At 41.6% G+C, this 13,807-nt stretch overlaps 1 protein-coding gene across 3 annotated transcripts; it reads left to right on the top strand.

The window, feature by feature from the left end:
* Positions 1-4,283: 4,283 nt before the first annotated feature.
* LOC109519787 (UPF0317 protein cu1581-like) lies at positions 4,284-13,001 on the top strand. 3 transcript variants are annotated; one of them, XM_019876521.1, is made up of 11 exons: positions 4,284-4,515; positions 6,985-7,055; positions 7,651-7,746; positions 8,878-9,031; positions 9,982-10,068; positions 10,278-10,431; positions 10,630-10,780; positions 10,855-10,977; positions 11,574-11,786; positions 12,499-12,616; positions 12,801-13,001. In XM_019876521.1, exons 2-11 carry the CDS (start codon positions 6,992-6,994, stop codon positions 12,985-12,987), a joined length of 1,347 nt encoding a protein of 448 aa, XP_019732080.1. In that variant the 5' UTR covers positions 4,284-4,515; positions 6,985-6,991; the 3' UTR covers positions 12,988-13,001. The 3 variants fall into 3 exon arrangements, with proteins under 3 accessions (XP_019732080.1, XP_019732096.1, XP_019732087.1); XM_019876537.1 differs by having other exon boundaries at positions 4,284-4,409; XM_019876528.1 differs by lacking the exon at positions 4,284-4,515 and adding an exon at positions 6,846-6,883.
* Positions 13,002-13,807: the final 806 nt, after the last annotated feature.

Here is a 13,807-nt window from a genome sequence, read left to right on the forward strand (position 1 = left end):
TTCCGTGGGTCTTTTGGTACCGGGCCGCACAGAAAGAATAAATAACTTACATTAGTTCAGCTTTATTTATTTCGGACTCTAAAAGATGTTTTATTTTGAAAAATTACCAGATCCCCTGTTACATTACAGTATGCCACTCTTGACGCAGGTCAAGGCGCGCTTCCCGGTAGTCACGTGATAGGTTACCGCTAAAATGAAACTCAGGAGATAGCAAAATGAGTAAAAAACAAAGGTCTTTGGAAAGTTTCTTTGGGAAGGGGGAAAGGCCCAGCTAGGAGACAGAGGAGGAGCCTACGACTTTCAAGAAAAAGAAGGCTACATTTAATAGACAGTATCAGGAGTCCTACTTAAAATACTGATTCATCACAACGGCAGATTCCCACGCACCAAGCCCACTCTGCATAACATCCGTCGATGATGAGTCATATTTTTCATGCGCTTTGTATTTTCGGCGTATCTTATTTTGAAGGCACGTTTAAAACGTTACCATAGCGACCAGAGAGCGTTGCGGCCAGATAGGACGTTCCTCGTGTCATGATCCTTGTGTCATGATTCGTGTTTATTATGTTTTGAAAATACCACACTTTTCATGCAGGTCATATCATATTCTTTTTTTGTATTTATCCATCACACCTTAGAGGCCAGTCCCTGAAAATATTGTCTGATATTAAACCGGTCCATGAGGCAAAAAAGGTTGCGGACCGCTGATCTAATCCCACTGACATGCTTTCAGTGAACATTTCGGTTTGTGTGACCTCCTGTTAGGCAGCCTGACCACTCCTGCACAGTATAATGGCAACCAATCCCAGAGCTGTAGCTACAATTATGCAATATGTAATACCATACAGGTATTAAATTTAAGAATATGACTGATTACATGAGCTTGGTACCATTGGTGTCAAACAGCAACTTTTTTATAGTTTATTTGTTTTTTTTTTATTTTTTATTTTTGCTAAATCGACCATTTATATTTTTCTGTTGTGTTTTCAGAATGAACAGATGATAAGCCATCATGTCATTTGAGTCATTTAGCTCAAACGTCAACAATATTATTTGTCAAGTGCTATGTAAAATATGCCTGAGGAAAAATGCTGTACCATTACAATCAAGACAAAACAACAAAATCATCCTAAAAAAAAAGCTGATTTTATGTCGTATGAAGTTGCTCATCAAGAGGGATAAATGTGAGAAAAAGCCATTTTAGAGCTAGTTGGTGTTTTAAAATCGGATTTACAAACCACTTTTACTGCAGCTACATTTGGCTCAAGATAACTTCAACTGACACACGTCCATGTTTCTGCATTTGAAATGTCCCAGGTTGAGACAGAAAATGCCCTCCAATTCTGGACCCCTCGAAATTGTAGCATTCAAAGAGGGCACTTCTTTCCCTAGTGTGAAAACAAGGTGTGACATGGTGTTTCTCTAACAGATACCCATCCTAAGCACAGGAACATCGTCTTACACTGATTAAGTTACCTCACAGCAAATACTGTATACTCATATTGCAGCACACGGCACTCCAAGGTCAGATTTTAGACATTTCTGCTGCCAAAACCACAGCATGTGCCAAAGAAAGAATGAGGGTAAGCGCAACTAAGAAATGTTTCCTATCAGGATGTTTTTATTCTATTTTAAACTTCAATATTAAAATAATACCAAATATGATGTCATCCAACTTAAAACTTTGGTCATCACTGTAAAGGACTCGATGTGGTAGAAATTGTTGCCAACTTACCTGTACATGTTGAAGGTGCAAGTGTCCTCTGCAGGTTGATTTGGATGATGATGTTTGGATGTTTGTGCTCACTGAGCACCAAGCACCACTCAAGTATCTGTTACGCATGACTCACACATCCGCAGAGGCGTAGCCATCATGTCAGAAATGTGTGTGTGTGTGTGTGTGTGGTAGGGAGCCAAGTTTTATGAGTAAATGTTCCTCCGCTCGCCTTTATACCCAAATACTAAAAATCCAAGGGGACTGAACACCGAAATTCAGTCAAACTGTTCAGGTGCCAGATTTTTGTAATGTGTATAAAAAGATGACACAAAGATAAATCATTTCATCCTATTTCCACCTGTGACCTATAACCCGTACTACTGAATAGATGCCCCCCCACTCCTCCCCAGAGATGCCTAGTAAGTCTGTGCTTCGTCGGTGTCCGATGAAACTAAGGCTGAACTTTTTTACCATCATTCCAGGAGGTATGTTGACAGCAAACACAACACTGCTTGTCACCAAAAGAACAGCCTACAATTGACAGTGAAGCGTGTTGGTGACTCTGTCATGCTTTGGGGATGCTTTTCTTTGGCTGGAACTTGGGCCTTGATCAAGGGGGAGGGAGTTAGGTACAGTTCCAAATAGCAGTAAGTGTTAGCACAAAGCCTTATGGCTCTCACTAGCAACTCTTTATGAGCCCAACTGTATATATGATGATTCGTTACTAGTTGGCAGTTGTACACCCCAAGAGTATGTAAACTTCGGGCCCAACTGTAATTGCATCCCCCACCAAAAGGTACATAATTATCTTAGAGCTGCCACAAGATGGCAGCAAAGCATTGTTTTTTTCATGACTGATTCAATTCAAACGACTGTATTTCCTTGACACCACGCATACCTGTCAACTCATACGGTTTAGCCATATTTTATACGGATTTTGTGGTGAATCTTACGTATATGGCCATATCGCACAAATCATACGGATTCTGAAAATTTCCGGGGTTTTTTTTTGTATTATGGAGATCTACAATAAATATTGTGAAGAAATGCCTTGCACTCGAGGCAACACGTCATGTTATTGAACATTGCCGGAAAAAGCCATTTTCATTGTTAATTGATGAGTCAAACGAACAGAAGACTGAAAAGAGACTTGTGGTGCTTTCCGATTCGTTGCAACAGAAACACTGACAGCATTATTGCAGTGCAAAGTAAATATGAATGGATGCTGTAACTTCGAGCCGATGGGTCAGCATTTGGAGTTGGTGAAAAAAGTAACGCAGGAATACAACTCTGAACACAGTAATGCCACTAAGTAGAATGATGATTAGACATTCACCTGCCATTGTACTATGGAGATCTACAATAAATATCATTAAAAATTTCGTGGGTTTTTTTCTGCCGTTATTTTGACATATAAAATGTTTTGGTATGTTATAAGGATTTTTTTTGGTAGTTTACATGGGTTGGCGCTCCGAAAGGTTGACAGGTATGCACCACGAGATGTGCCAAAGCAGAAGTACCTTTGTCTAAGTAAAGCTCCTCAATTCACCTCAATATGGGTCATGTTTGTCCTCCTACAGAAACCATATTAAAACAAAAAATATATTTCCCTCCCCAAATCCATCCATTTTTCGATCCGCTGTTAGGGGAAAAAAAGCAATGGACTATGTAATAGTGACTGTCGATACTTTTTAAGTGTAAGTACACATAAAGTGGCCCGGTGGTCGTCTGGTTAGCACGTCGGCCTCACAGTGTAGAGCTGGAGGGTTTGATTCCGTCTCTGGCTTTCCTGTGTGGAATTTGCATGTTCTCTCCGTCCCTGTGTGGGTTTTCTCCGGGTACTCAGGTTTCCTCCCACATTTCAAAAACATGCATGGCAGGTTAATGGAACAGTCCATCAGAAAATGGATGGTCATAGTCGTATAGTGTGTGCGTGCGTGCGTGCGTGCGTGCGTGCGTGCGTGTGTGTGTGTGTGTGTGTGTGTGTGTGTGTGCGTGCGTGCGTGCGCGCGCGTGCGTGCGTGCGCGTGTGGGCAGGGGGCTCATTACTTTCTCCTGTTTCCTTGGTCTTTGACCTACTGTCGATGCCATTGCTTGCCGAGTACTTTACAATCTCCTGTACAGTAGGTGGCGGTATGAACAGAGAAAAAGTAATTCGCCCAAAGTTTAAAAGAAGAAGAAGAGAAGGGGGGGGGGCGGAGGAGAAGGAACACGCCCCTCTACAAATGCATTCCTTTGGCGATGCTAAACTAGGGGCACCGGCGTCAGTGAGTTCCTTGCGTTTGGACGGCAAGAAAACTCCGAAATAAGGGTGCCGCCACATTGTGACGCACATGCTTACATTCAACGTCGTACTTTACGGACAAGGAAACAAGGAATAACATTTCATAGTTAAACATAATGTTGAGCTTTATTTTTTTTTATATGTTATATATTGATAGCACACGTTCAGGCATTGTCAATAATGTAAACCTCATAATAGTCAGTCAAGAAATTTGCAAAATACGATTTAATTTCAATGTCAATGCATTGTGTTTTGATAATTCCATTGACCTTACCATCATGGCCGTTACGTAGGCATGTTGCTTAGCTCCAGCGCACTGGCGTATTTTGCCCTCATTGTCATCGGCTGCTGGAACTGATCTCGGAAAGGAGCACGAAGATATAAACAGCATATTGCAAATAAGGAAAGGTACTAAAAACGTAACGAGTTACAATTGTATCGCAAGTGAGTCCGAGAGACGACGGGACTTTTGCGGTGGGGAGGGGTTACTCTTTCGAGAGGGGAAATTACCAGGGCAAGTATTTTGAGTATTATATGAAAAGCATTAACCAAATGCTGTTAACATGTCTTTAGCGTTGTGCTCACACTCTCTATATTTGTGATTTTCGTTGTAGAGGTAAACTTGCTACCTTTGCACGCTCGTACGATCCAATAAACGTTTGCCCTTTCTTTTAGTGCATGTAAACTCGATGAGCGTTTGATACGTATTAAACATTCATCGAGTTTATACCAGTGATACTGACAGGGGTAAATGCGGTGGAAACGGCGAACGCTGAAAAGACAGAAATGCTGCAAACATCCATCCATCTATTTTGTCATCCGCTTATCCTCATGAGGGTCGCCGGCGTGCTGTAGCCTATCCCAGCTGTCTTCGGGCAGTAGGTGGGGGACACCCTGAACTGGTTGCCAGCCAATCGCAGGGCACACAAAGATAAACAACCATTCACGCTCACTGATGCCAAGGGACATTTTAGAGCAGGGGCAGGGAACTCCGCTTCCTGGAGAGCCAAATCCTGACTGTTTTAGCTCTCTCTCTACTCCAATTCACCTGACTCAAACAATCAGCTCATCAGCAAGCTCTGTATAAGCCTGAAACGAGCATGATCAACCGAATGAGGTGTGTAGGAGTAGGGAGAGATCTAAAACAGGCACGATATGGCTCTTAAGGAACCGGAATACCCTAGCCCAGGTTTAGAGTGTTCCATTAATCTACGTGCATGTTTTTGGAATGAGGAAACCGGATCAAGTACCCAGAGAAAACCCACGCAGGCACAGGAAGAACATGCAAACGCCACATGACCTCTGCACTGTAAGGGGGACGTGCTAACCCGTTGACCATCATGCCGCCCATGCTGCAAACAAAAAAGCCAGACAAATGCAAACACCAACTAAAAAACACACAAAACTGCTAAACAAAAACGTTGCAAGCATGAAATGCTGCAAATGGCCAGACGCTGCAAACACAGGAACGATGCAAACAATAAACAAGCGCATCATTGCAAAAAAACACACACAAAGAAAAGGAAGAAATGCTGCAATCACAGCAAGTGGAAGCAAACCTCAAAACAAATCCAAAAAAAAAAAAAAGCTGCGAAAATCCAAAACACCCCAACTCAAAAATGACAGCAAGAAAAAAAACATGCAAGTTCATGTCACTAAACGGAAGTTTGCAGGCCACTAGGGGGCTGGACCAGTCCTGTGAGACCAAGACCTGAGTGGGATTGCTGATTAGGAGGTACATACCTGTAACCCCAATTTTGGCCTCCCTTCGCTGGCTCCCATTACATTTTACAGTTCATTTTAAGATCCTTCTATTTGTTTTCAAATCTTTGCCCTCGCTCACCTCTCTGAGCTCCTCCACCCCGATGCACCTACCTGGTGCCTCAGGTCTGTAGACCAGACGCCAGAGGTGCCGGGGACTAAGTGGAGCCTCAGAGGGGATTGCGCCTTTTCTGTTGCCAGTCCTTCCCTCAGCAATGACCTTCGCTTCAATGTTAGGCAAACTCGTTTGAGGACATTTACTGTTTTCACTTATTTTTGGTTTTGGATTATTAATATTTTGTTTGAGGGTAAATGCTTTGTTACAGCTGCACCTCTTGTGAAATGTGCTATATAAATGAAGTTGTATTACATGATAGACAAAGCTACATGGTGGACAAAAGTTTACTTGAGACCAGAAAAAGGAAAAGATCTGGTTTAACAGGAGTGCCACCCAGTAGCCTGGCAAACATCCGTTTCGTTGCGTGAACTTACGTCAATTTTTTTCTGGCTTTTGTTTTGGAGTTGACGTGTTTTAGATTTCCGGAGCTTTTTTTTTTTTTTCATTTGTTTTTTAGTTTGTAATGTTTGCTTCCATTTTGTTGTTGTGATTGTAGCATTTCTTTCTCGTGTTTTTTGTATTCTTCTGCGTTTGTGTGTTTACGGTTTTTGTTTGCAACATTACTATGTTTGCAACATTTGGCTGATTTCAGCATTTCTTACTTGCAGCGTTTTTGTTTTACAGTTGTTTTGTGTGTATTTTAGATTGCAGTTGTGTGTTTGTATTTTTTTAAATTTGCATCTTGTTTTTGTTTGTTTGCAGCAGTTTAGTGTTTGCAGTGTTCGGCCATTTGCAGGGCATTTACACCTGTCGTCCACTGTACTGTGCAGTTTGTCATGAATCTCTCTTTATGATACTGCAGGTTTAGTGACCAGTAAGTGTATATTTAATTTAAAAAAAATAAAAATAAAAGAAAGGTGGCACTGGATGCATAGAAAGTGAACAAATAATTTTATTTGTCTGCACCAATGCTCAGGTCAAGCATGCTGACTGCTCTCAAAGGCGCAAGGCTCTCCTTAAGATATATGAATCTCTCTTTATGATACTGCAGGTTTCGTGACCAGTAAGTGTATACTTAATTTAAAAAAATAAAAATAAAAGAAAGGTGGCACTGGATGCATAGAAAGTGAACAAATAATTTTATTTGTCTGCACCAATGCTCAGGTCAAGCATGCTGACTGCTCTCAAAGGCGCAAGGCTCTCCTTAAGATACTTCAGGGGTGCCTGTGATAAAGGTAAAACAAGTATTCAAGTATATTATTCTAAAAAAAAAATTAACCAATGAATATTCTTTAACCAACTGCACTGTCCCCCAACCTAGCTTGAATTTAAGTATGACTAACACTTAATCTACATAATTGTATGCGCGCTGTATACCATGAAGAGCTGAGCCTCTGCTGAGTGGGCACATAACTCACGTCTATTTGAGTTATGTGATGTTATGCGTAAAACAACATAAGAACTACATTACCCAGCATGCCACAGGAGTTTCGAGTACAAGATTGAAGAAAAGAGTCCACGAGTTCTATCCAACACGCCTCGTCTCCTTCATTACATGATAATAGAGACAACAAAAAGTGATGTAGCGAATGAACAGAAGACCTTGTTGAGCCACTAAAGCTGTTTGAACAAGTAGTCAGCAGGTGGCGCCTGGATGAAATGCATGTGCAACAGAGAGGAGGTTTCAATGGGGATAAACCTTGAATTAATGAATTATTCATACACAACCAAACATACCTGTTTTGAGGCTTGTCGTTTTATGATTTACCATCTGGAATATTTTTTCCTCCGCTGTGTTTTCATGAGTGTATTTTTTCTCTGTGATGGCAGTGTCGGATCATTTAAAGTTGTTGGGTCCTGCTGATTTAAGGCTGCTGATTAGGAATGAAGATTCCAGAATAACAAACACATCTGGATTAGCCAATGGTAAGAAACGTGCGCATTACAGTCATGCATATTTCGGTTGGCTCTGGCCAAGACTTATTGACATTGTCTTTGGAACATGAGACTTTTTTTTTGTTGTTGTTAAGAATAGAAAGTATCAGTAAGTAGAATCAATCGAAATTGCATACACTAAGTCAATTAATCTGTTGCCAGCTTCTTTATTCGAACCAGTGAGCACTGTCGCGATAAACCTGGATAAGTTGATTATTCAGTACTTGTGTAACAGATAGCACCGTCCACCCACTCGGGGCTCGAATCCGCGCTGCCACCTTGCTGCAGGCTTGGAAGTGGAGAGTGCTGACCGCTAAGCAAAAAGTCCAGACCGCCAGCTCAGCGGCCAGGACCTCCATTGAAGGCTCAGAGGAGTGAGGTTTCACAAACAACCAGCTCAAACTGGCATCTGTTACATTTAAACCGTTTGTGCCAAGTGATTGCTTCAAATTGTTTGAAGAAGCTGACACTCGGGAACATGTATTGGTTCAAGTTTAGTTCATATTAAAGTTAAATGTGCGATAGTCAGCGGCACGGTGGGGGATGCAGACGTCCAGGGTTTGATTCTGGACTGATTCGGTCTAATTTTGGCACTGGGAAATCGCACCCTAACAAAGTATGGGTGTGTGTGCGTACAACGGTTTTCCTCCCACATTCCAAAAACATGCATGGCAGGTTAATGGAACACTCTATCACATACCTGTCAACCTCGGCTAATAGCTGCCCTTATAAATGATTACGATTCCCCTTCCAAAGCAACAAAAACCCGTACAACGGTTTACCACGCATGCGCACATCATGCTTTATCAATCCGACCGTAAGCACCGATGAAAAAAAAAAAATACGATTGAGGATTACTTTTGCTGGTTTGCCGTGACAATAGTAGCGATGGACGACGGCATTGTCGTTGGCTACCAGCAGGTGAGACGATCTGGATTTGAGCCAAAATGGTCTTTGTGAGATATTTGAAATGATTAAAAAAAAACGTATAAAATACGGGGAAAACATACAAGTTGACAGGTATACTATCAGAAAATGAATGGTCGTAGTCATATTGTGTGTGTGTGTGTGTGTGTGTGTGTGTGTGTGTGTGTTGTTTATCCATTTTGTTTGTTGTGGTAGGATATCAGCAAGCAAATGTTGTCATCGTTCCCAAACATCTGGCCAAAGATTTTGAAGTGTTTTGTCGCAGTAATCCGGCACCTTTGCCACTCCTGTACTGCAGCCAACCAGGAGAGACCTCATGCCCACCTCTGGCAAAAGACGCTGACATCAGGTAACACCTTTTCTGCCAATTGTGTTAAGTGTAAGTAGCCGATTATCTTGAGCTGAGCTTGAAATGCTGTGAGTTTTAATTTCATTTTCCAAAGTGAGATGTCCTGTTTCAAATAAAGATGAATTTATTGACGATAAAACTGACAAAGACAAGAGTTTGGAATACATCTCTCATCTCTGAAACCTGAGCGTCTCAGTCCACTGTAAAGAGTACACAGATCAGTTTCTCTGCTGCCCTCATTGAACGGTTCAGAGTAGATGATGGCATGAAGTGTCTGGTAGCGTGTCAGCATCTTTTGGGAGAGAATATAGATTGCTGTACAGTAACGTTGTTTATGAATTTCTACCTCAAAAAATATCACTGAACCGCAGAGGTAGGAATAAGTCACTTTTGTGCAAGTCACAACGAAGTCTGGAGTCAAAAACCTTCGAGTCTCAAGTCAAGTTTATCAGTTTGAACATCTTGCCTTTGTAGTGTATTGAAAAAGGTTGAACATGATTTGCAAATCATTGTATTCTGCTTTTATTTATGTTTAACGCAACGTCCCACCTTCAGTGGAATTGGGTTTGCAGTTCAGGACTTATGCCACTTTATGTTGGGAATTATTCCCAATTGCCAAATTGACTGGTCCAGAAATCACTCTAATTAACTCATTCAGTACCAGCCAATTTGAGGGAAAAATTGTCATTATCATAATTGTCAATAGATTTTTGTTTCGATATTTGCTATCATATCTCAAAACTATGGTCAAGTGGCATGTGATATAAGTGACACTTTGACCCCAATATGTGGTTGAAAAGGTCAACTAAGTGTTGAATAAGATTATGCCTAAATACAGTAAGTTTTGCAATGCTTCACATCTTAGATAATAATCATCCAAAAAATGATTTTTGTCATGTCAATAGTTGTATAGGAGGAAAATGTTCTTGCTTTATTTTCTGTGCTATCAGGACAGACATCTCACAGTACCGAGTGTATCAGGATGGTGTTCTGGAAAAAAGTGTCTCCAGCCTGCTGAACTACAGCAAGTCACTCAGGTGACCTCTCACACAAAAATAAACACTACAAAAGAATGTTGCTTAGTTGAGCTCAGTTTGTTTTTTCCACAAGAAAACTACAGAAGATAATGTATTGAAATAAATAATTGCACCATAGAAGCCCGGACCAGAGCCATCTTAACATAATCTGTTAAATAGGTGTCATTCGTATCATTTGGATTCGCACTTGACACGTTGTCTGTTTTTAGGGCGGTCTCGCAGAAGCCGTCTGCGCCGTGTGTGGAGTGGTCAGACATGGTTTGTTTCTATCTGGGCTGCAGCTTTGGCTTTGAGGGCAGCCTGAAGAAAGCTGGAGTTGTTGTCAGGAATGTGGAGCAAGGCCGCAATGTCAGCATGTACAAGGTGTGAAACAAATGCGTGAAGGTCCTGTCGGTGCATTAACCAATAACGACAGCCTGATAACATGATAAGCCGTCCACTGTAGTGACCGCTGTCCCTGAAAGGGTTAAGTTAATGAAACGCTAAAATGGTCTTTGGGTGTGAGCAATCCTATAAATAAATGGTCATTGCCAATATCATGGTGAAAACTTGTGTTTCCAGACTGCTGTTCCCTGTATTCGAGCTGGTGTTTTCAGTTGCCCTCTCGTGGTGTCCATGCGTCCAATTCCACCTGCCATGCTGGAGGCAGCAGTCCAGGTCACGAGCCTTGACCCCCAAGCACATGGAGCCCCCGTGCACATTGGCGATGGAGGTGCCCAAACACGCTTTTAAAGGAAATTGTCTCTCTCTTTTAAGTATATGTGAACTTTGGTTTTGCATGTTTAGCTTTCCTAGGCATACAGGACCTGTCCCGACCAGATTATGGGGATCAGGTTGAGCTGCAGCCCGGGGATGTTCCAGTCTTCTGGGCCTGTGGAGTGACTGCCATAGAGGCAATCGTCAGCAGCAGTCAGTCTCCCATGTTTGAAAATAGTTTGTACTGTACTATTGTTGATCGATCAGCAATGCTTGGACACTGTTACCTTCAACATTATGGAAAATTGTGTCACCTTTAAGGCGATCACATTATTTTCCTAAAATGCCGCGAGTGTACATGTACACACACGCGTATGTAAAACCGAGCCATGGCTTTTTCAAAACATTCAATGACGTGGAGCTTAGTGCCTTGTGAGGACCTGACGCAAGTGTTGTCAGCAAGTAGGAACAAACCAGTGCCTTCATTTGGAAGCAAAAGAACATTCATCATGTTGTTCACCTCATTTCTTCCCCACTTGAGTATTCAGCTTGTGTGGGAGAATCTCAAACCTCAATGTTCCTCTTCTCTTTTTTTTTTTTTTAATTTTCTGTGAATTATTAGAGCAACAACATGAGTACATCATCAGCCCACAAGGCCCCAAGGCCTTTGCGACCGGCTGTAATAATATATTTCACAATCTCGACAGTCTTATTTTTCTTTTCATCGTGATGATTCTTTGATTTGTTTTCCCTAATGATCCCCTAATGACTGTGCTGTTCAAAAAGACCTCATGTTCCTTGGTTTCCAGAGCCATCATTGGCGTTCAGTCACTCACCGGGCTGCATGTTCTTGACTGATGTTCAAGACCCCTCCCTCCTATCCCACGGCCCTGACAGCAAGAAATCGGAAGCCACAGCCCTCTGCTTCCAGATATCTGAAAACCCCTTGTTCTACAGTCTGGCGTCGCAAGGGGCTGTGACACAGATCAGGCAACTGGATGCAATCATCGGCGAAGACCCAGGTACTGTACATGAATACTTGGTGTCCGCTACACAATATCGCAAAAGTACTTGCACAGTACAGTGTGCCTCTTACGTGTGTCTCTTACATGTCTTGAGGTGATTTTTTTTTTCACATTAGAACTTTATAAACAGGATTGATTTTGTTACATCGCGGTTAATGGGGACCGGGACCCTGCCGCGATAAGTGAGAAACCGCGATGGAGCGTTGGCAACCCCCCCGAGGAATTTTTGTGAAGTGTATGTGGGTATGTTTTAAATATGTAAACAGTATTTATACTTTACATATTTGAGGAAAAAGACTAGAGCAGTACACGTATTTACTTAAATCTTTAATCATAAATCCTTATACAGGAATTAACTACTACTAATCTGTATTGGTATGGGGAAAAAAAAAACATAACGGTCACTCTCTTTTACCGAGGCAAAGATCTTAAACTCAAACACTTTCTCTCAGCCATTTAATTTGAATTGTGTAGTTCTTCATTAAAATGTCATGGTGAATAGAAGATTGACCAAAAGAAGAAAATACTGTCCAGCGAGTTGTAAATGTTCTCGGTCTCGGATAAGAACTGTCCTAAAAAGCACTGCCCGACACTGTCATTTGTTGATTGATTGTGTTCTGGGTCGGAGGTGGAGTCTCCCTACACGTCTGAGTGGGCCTCCCCATTGGCAGGAAATGGATCTCACTTTTTTCCAACCTCTGTCAAACAGGTCAACGGGGCATCAAAGCTTTGTTTATTCAAGACGAACTTCTGCGCTCTTGTCTGGCACTCTCACACTCATCCTCTGTTGCCATAACGACAGGCTTCCCAACACACTACATGCACAGGTACAGTACATAAACGTTTCAAAAAGCTCTAGGTGTGTGATATTAGATTAGATTTAGTGCCATAAAGACGAGTTTTACACAGACACACACAAGGTCCTGCGATTTTTGTTGCTCAACCAAGTCAGGCCTCTCTGCACCTGCATCCGTCACATCTGAGCATCCTTTTGACCTGTTTCACCTTCAGTCCTCCTGATGAGACTGATGGCCCACCTGGAGCTATTGCCATGGCAACCATGCTGCTTTCCCTCGGCAAGCAAGTTACAATGGTGACGGACAGGAGAGCCTTGGAGATGAATCAGGCCATCATTGATGAAGCTGTGAGGACAGGTAGGAGTTTTGTGCTCAGTTTATTTCAATTTTTTAACATCTGAATGTGCATACGGTTTTTAAATGTATTTACTTATTTATTTTTTTATTTTGAATTTACTTTTCTTTGGCTACACAACCAAAGGCAAGTGTTACAAGTGTGTCATGCAGGTGTAGCTACCACAAGTGCAGCTACTCCGTGTCACCCTTCTAGTAAGATGTCAAAGAACAAATAAATCAACGTCTCGCATATACATCAAATTATCCAAATCTTTTCAATTTAGGGTGCACCTTAGGTTGCAGTGAGATTGGCAACGGTAAACTCTTTTTAGAGTAAAGTGAAACCCCCCAGCAGAAATAAGACACGCTGGCAGACATTTATCAAAAGTATATTGTGTAAATATTTACACAAAGAGTCACCGGGAAACAAAACTGTCAATAAATAACTCTTTTGACAAAAAAATTCTCCAACTCTGAACAAGAATAAAAAAATAAATAAATAAAAAAGAACAAGGAAAAAACACACAAGTTGACTGTATGTCTAATACTCTCAGAGTCCCCCTCAATGCTGAGGGCATTCAAATCAAATTTTCGCAATATAAATTCAAGTTCAAGTTTGTTATCAGTTCCTATCAACGTTGGTATCAGATCTGACCCCTTGTGACGATAAGCAGATTAGAAAAGAGATGGATGTGTATGTGTGTATAATATTGAAATTTGAATGTTAATTTTTGTGGAAAAATTCTCCAAATGTTTTTGCACTTGATGTTGGTTTACTGTTGAGCTGTTTTGTGCCGTCCTTGAAAGGTAATCTTTGTGCAAGCGGGCCTTTTGTGCTGGGGGGGTTGGGGGGGGGGGGAAACTACAGGGGGAATTTTCTGGTGA

This window comes from Hippocampus comes, unplaced genomic scaffold, assembly GCF_001891065.2.
Source record: "Hippocampus comes isolate QL1 unplaced genomic scaffold, H_comes_QL1_v1.1 scaffold107, whole genome shotgun sequence".
NCBI classification, from domain to species: domain Eukaryota; kingdom Metazoa; phylum Chordata; class Actinopteri; order Syngnathiformes; family Syngnathidae; genus Hippocampus; species Hippocampus comes.

Coding starts and splice junctions, on each gene's coding strand:
- LOC109519787 (XM_019876521.1), top strand. CDS start 6,992: ATGCTGACTGCTCTCAAAGGCGCAAGGCTCTCCTTAAGATACTTCAGG. Junction 10,069..10,277: donor AACTACAGCAAGTCACTCAG/GTGACCTCTCAC, acceptor GTCTGTTTTTAG/GGCGGTCTCGCAGAAGCCGT. Junction 11,787..12,498: donor AATCATCGGCGAAGACCCAG/GTACTGTACATG, acceptor TCTGTCAAACAG/GTCAACGGGGCATCAAAGCT.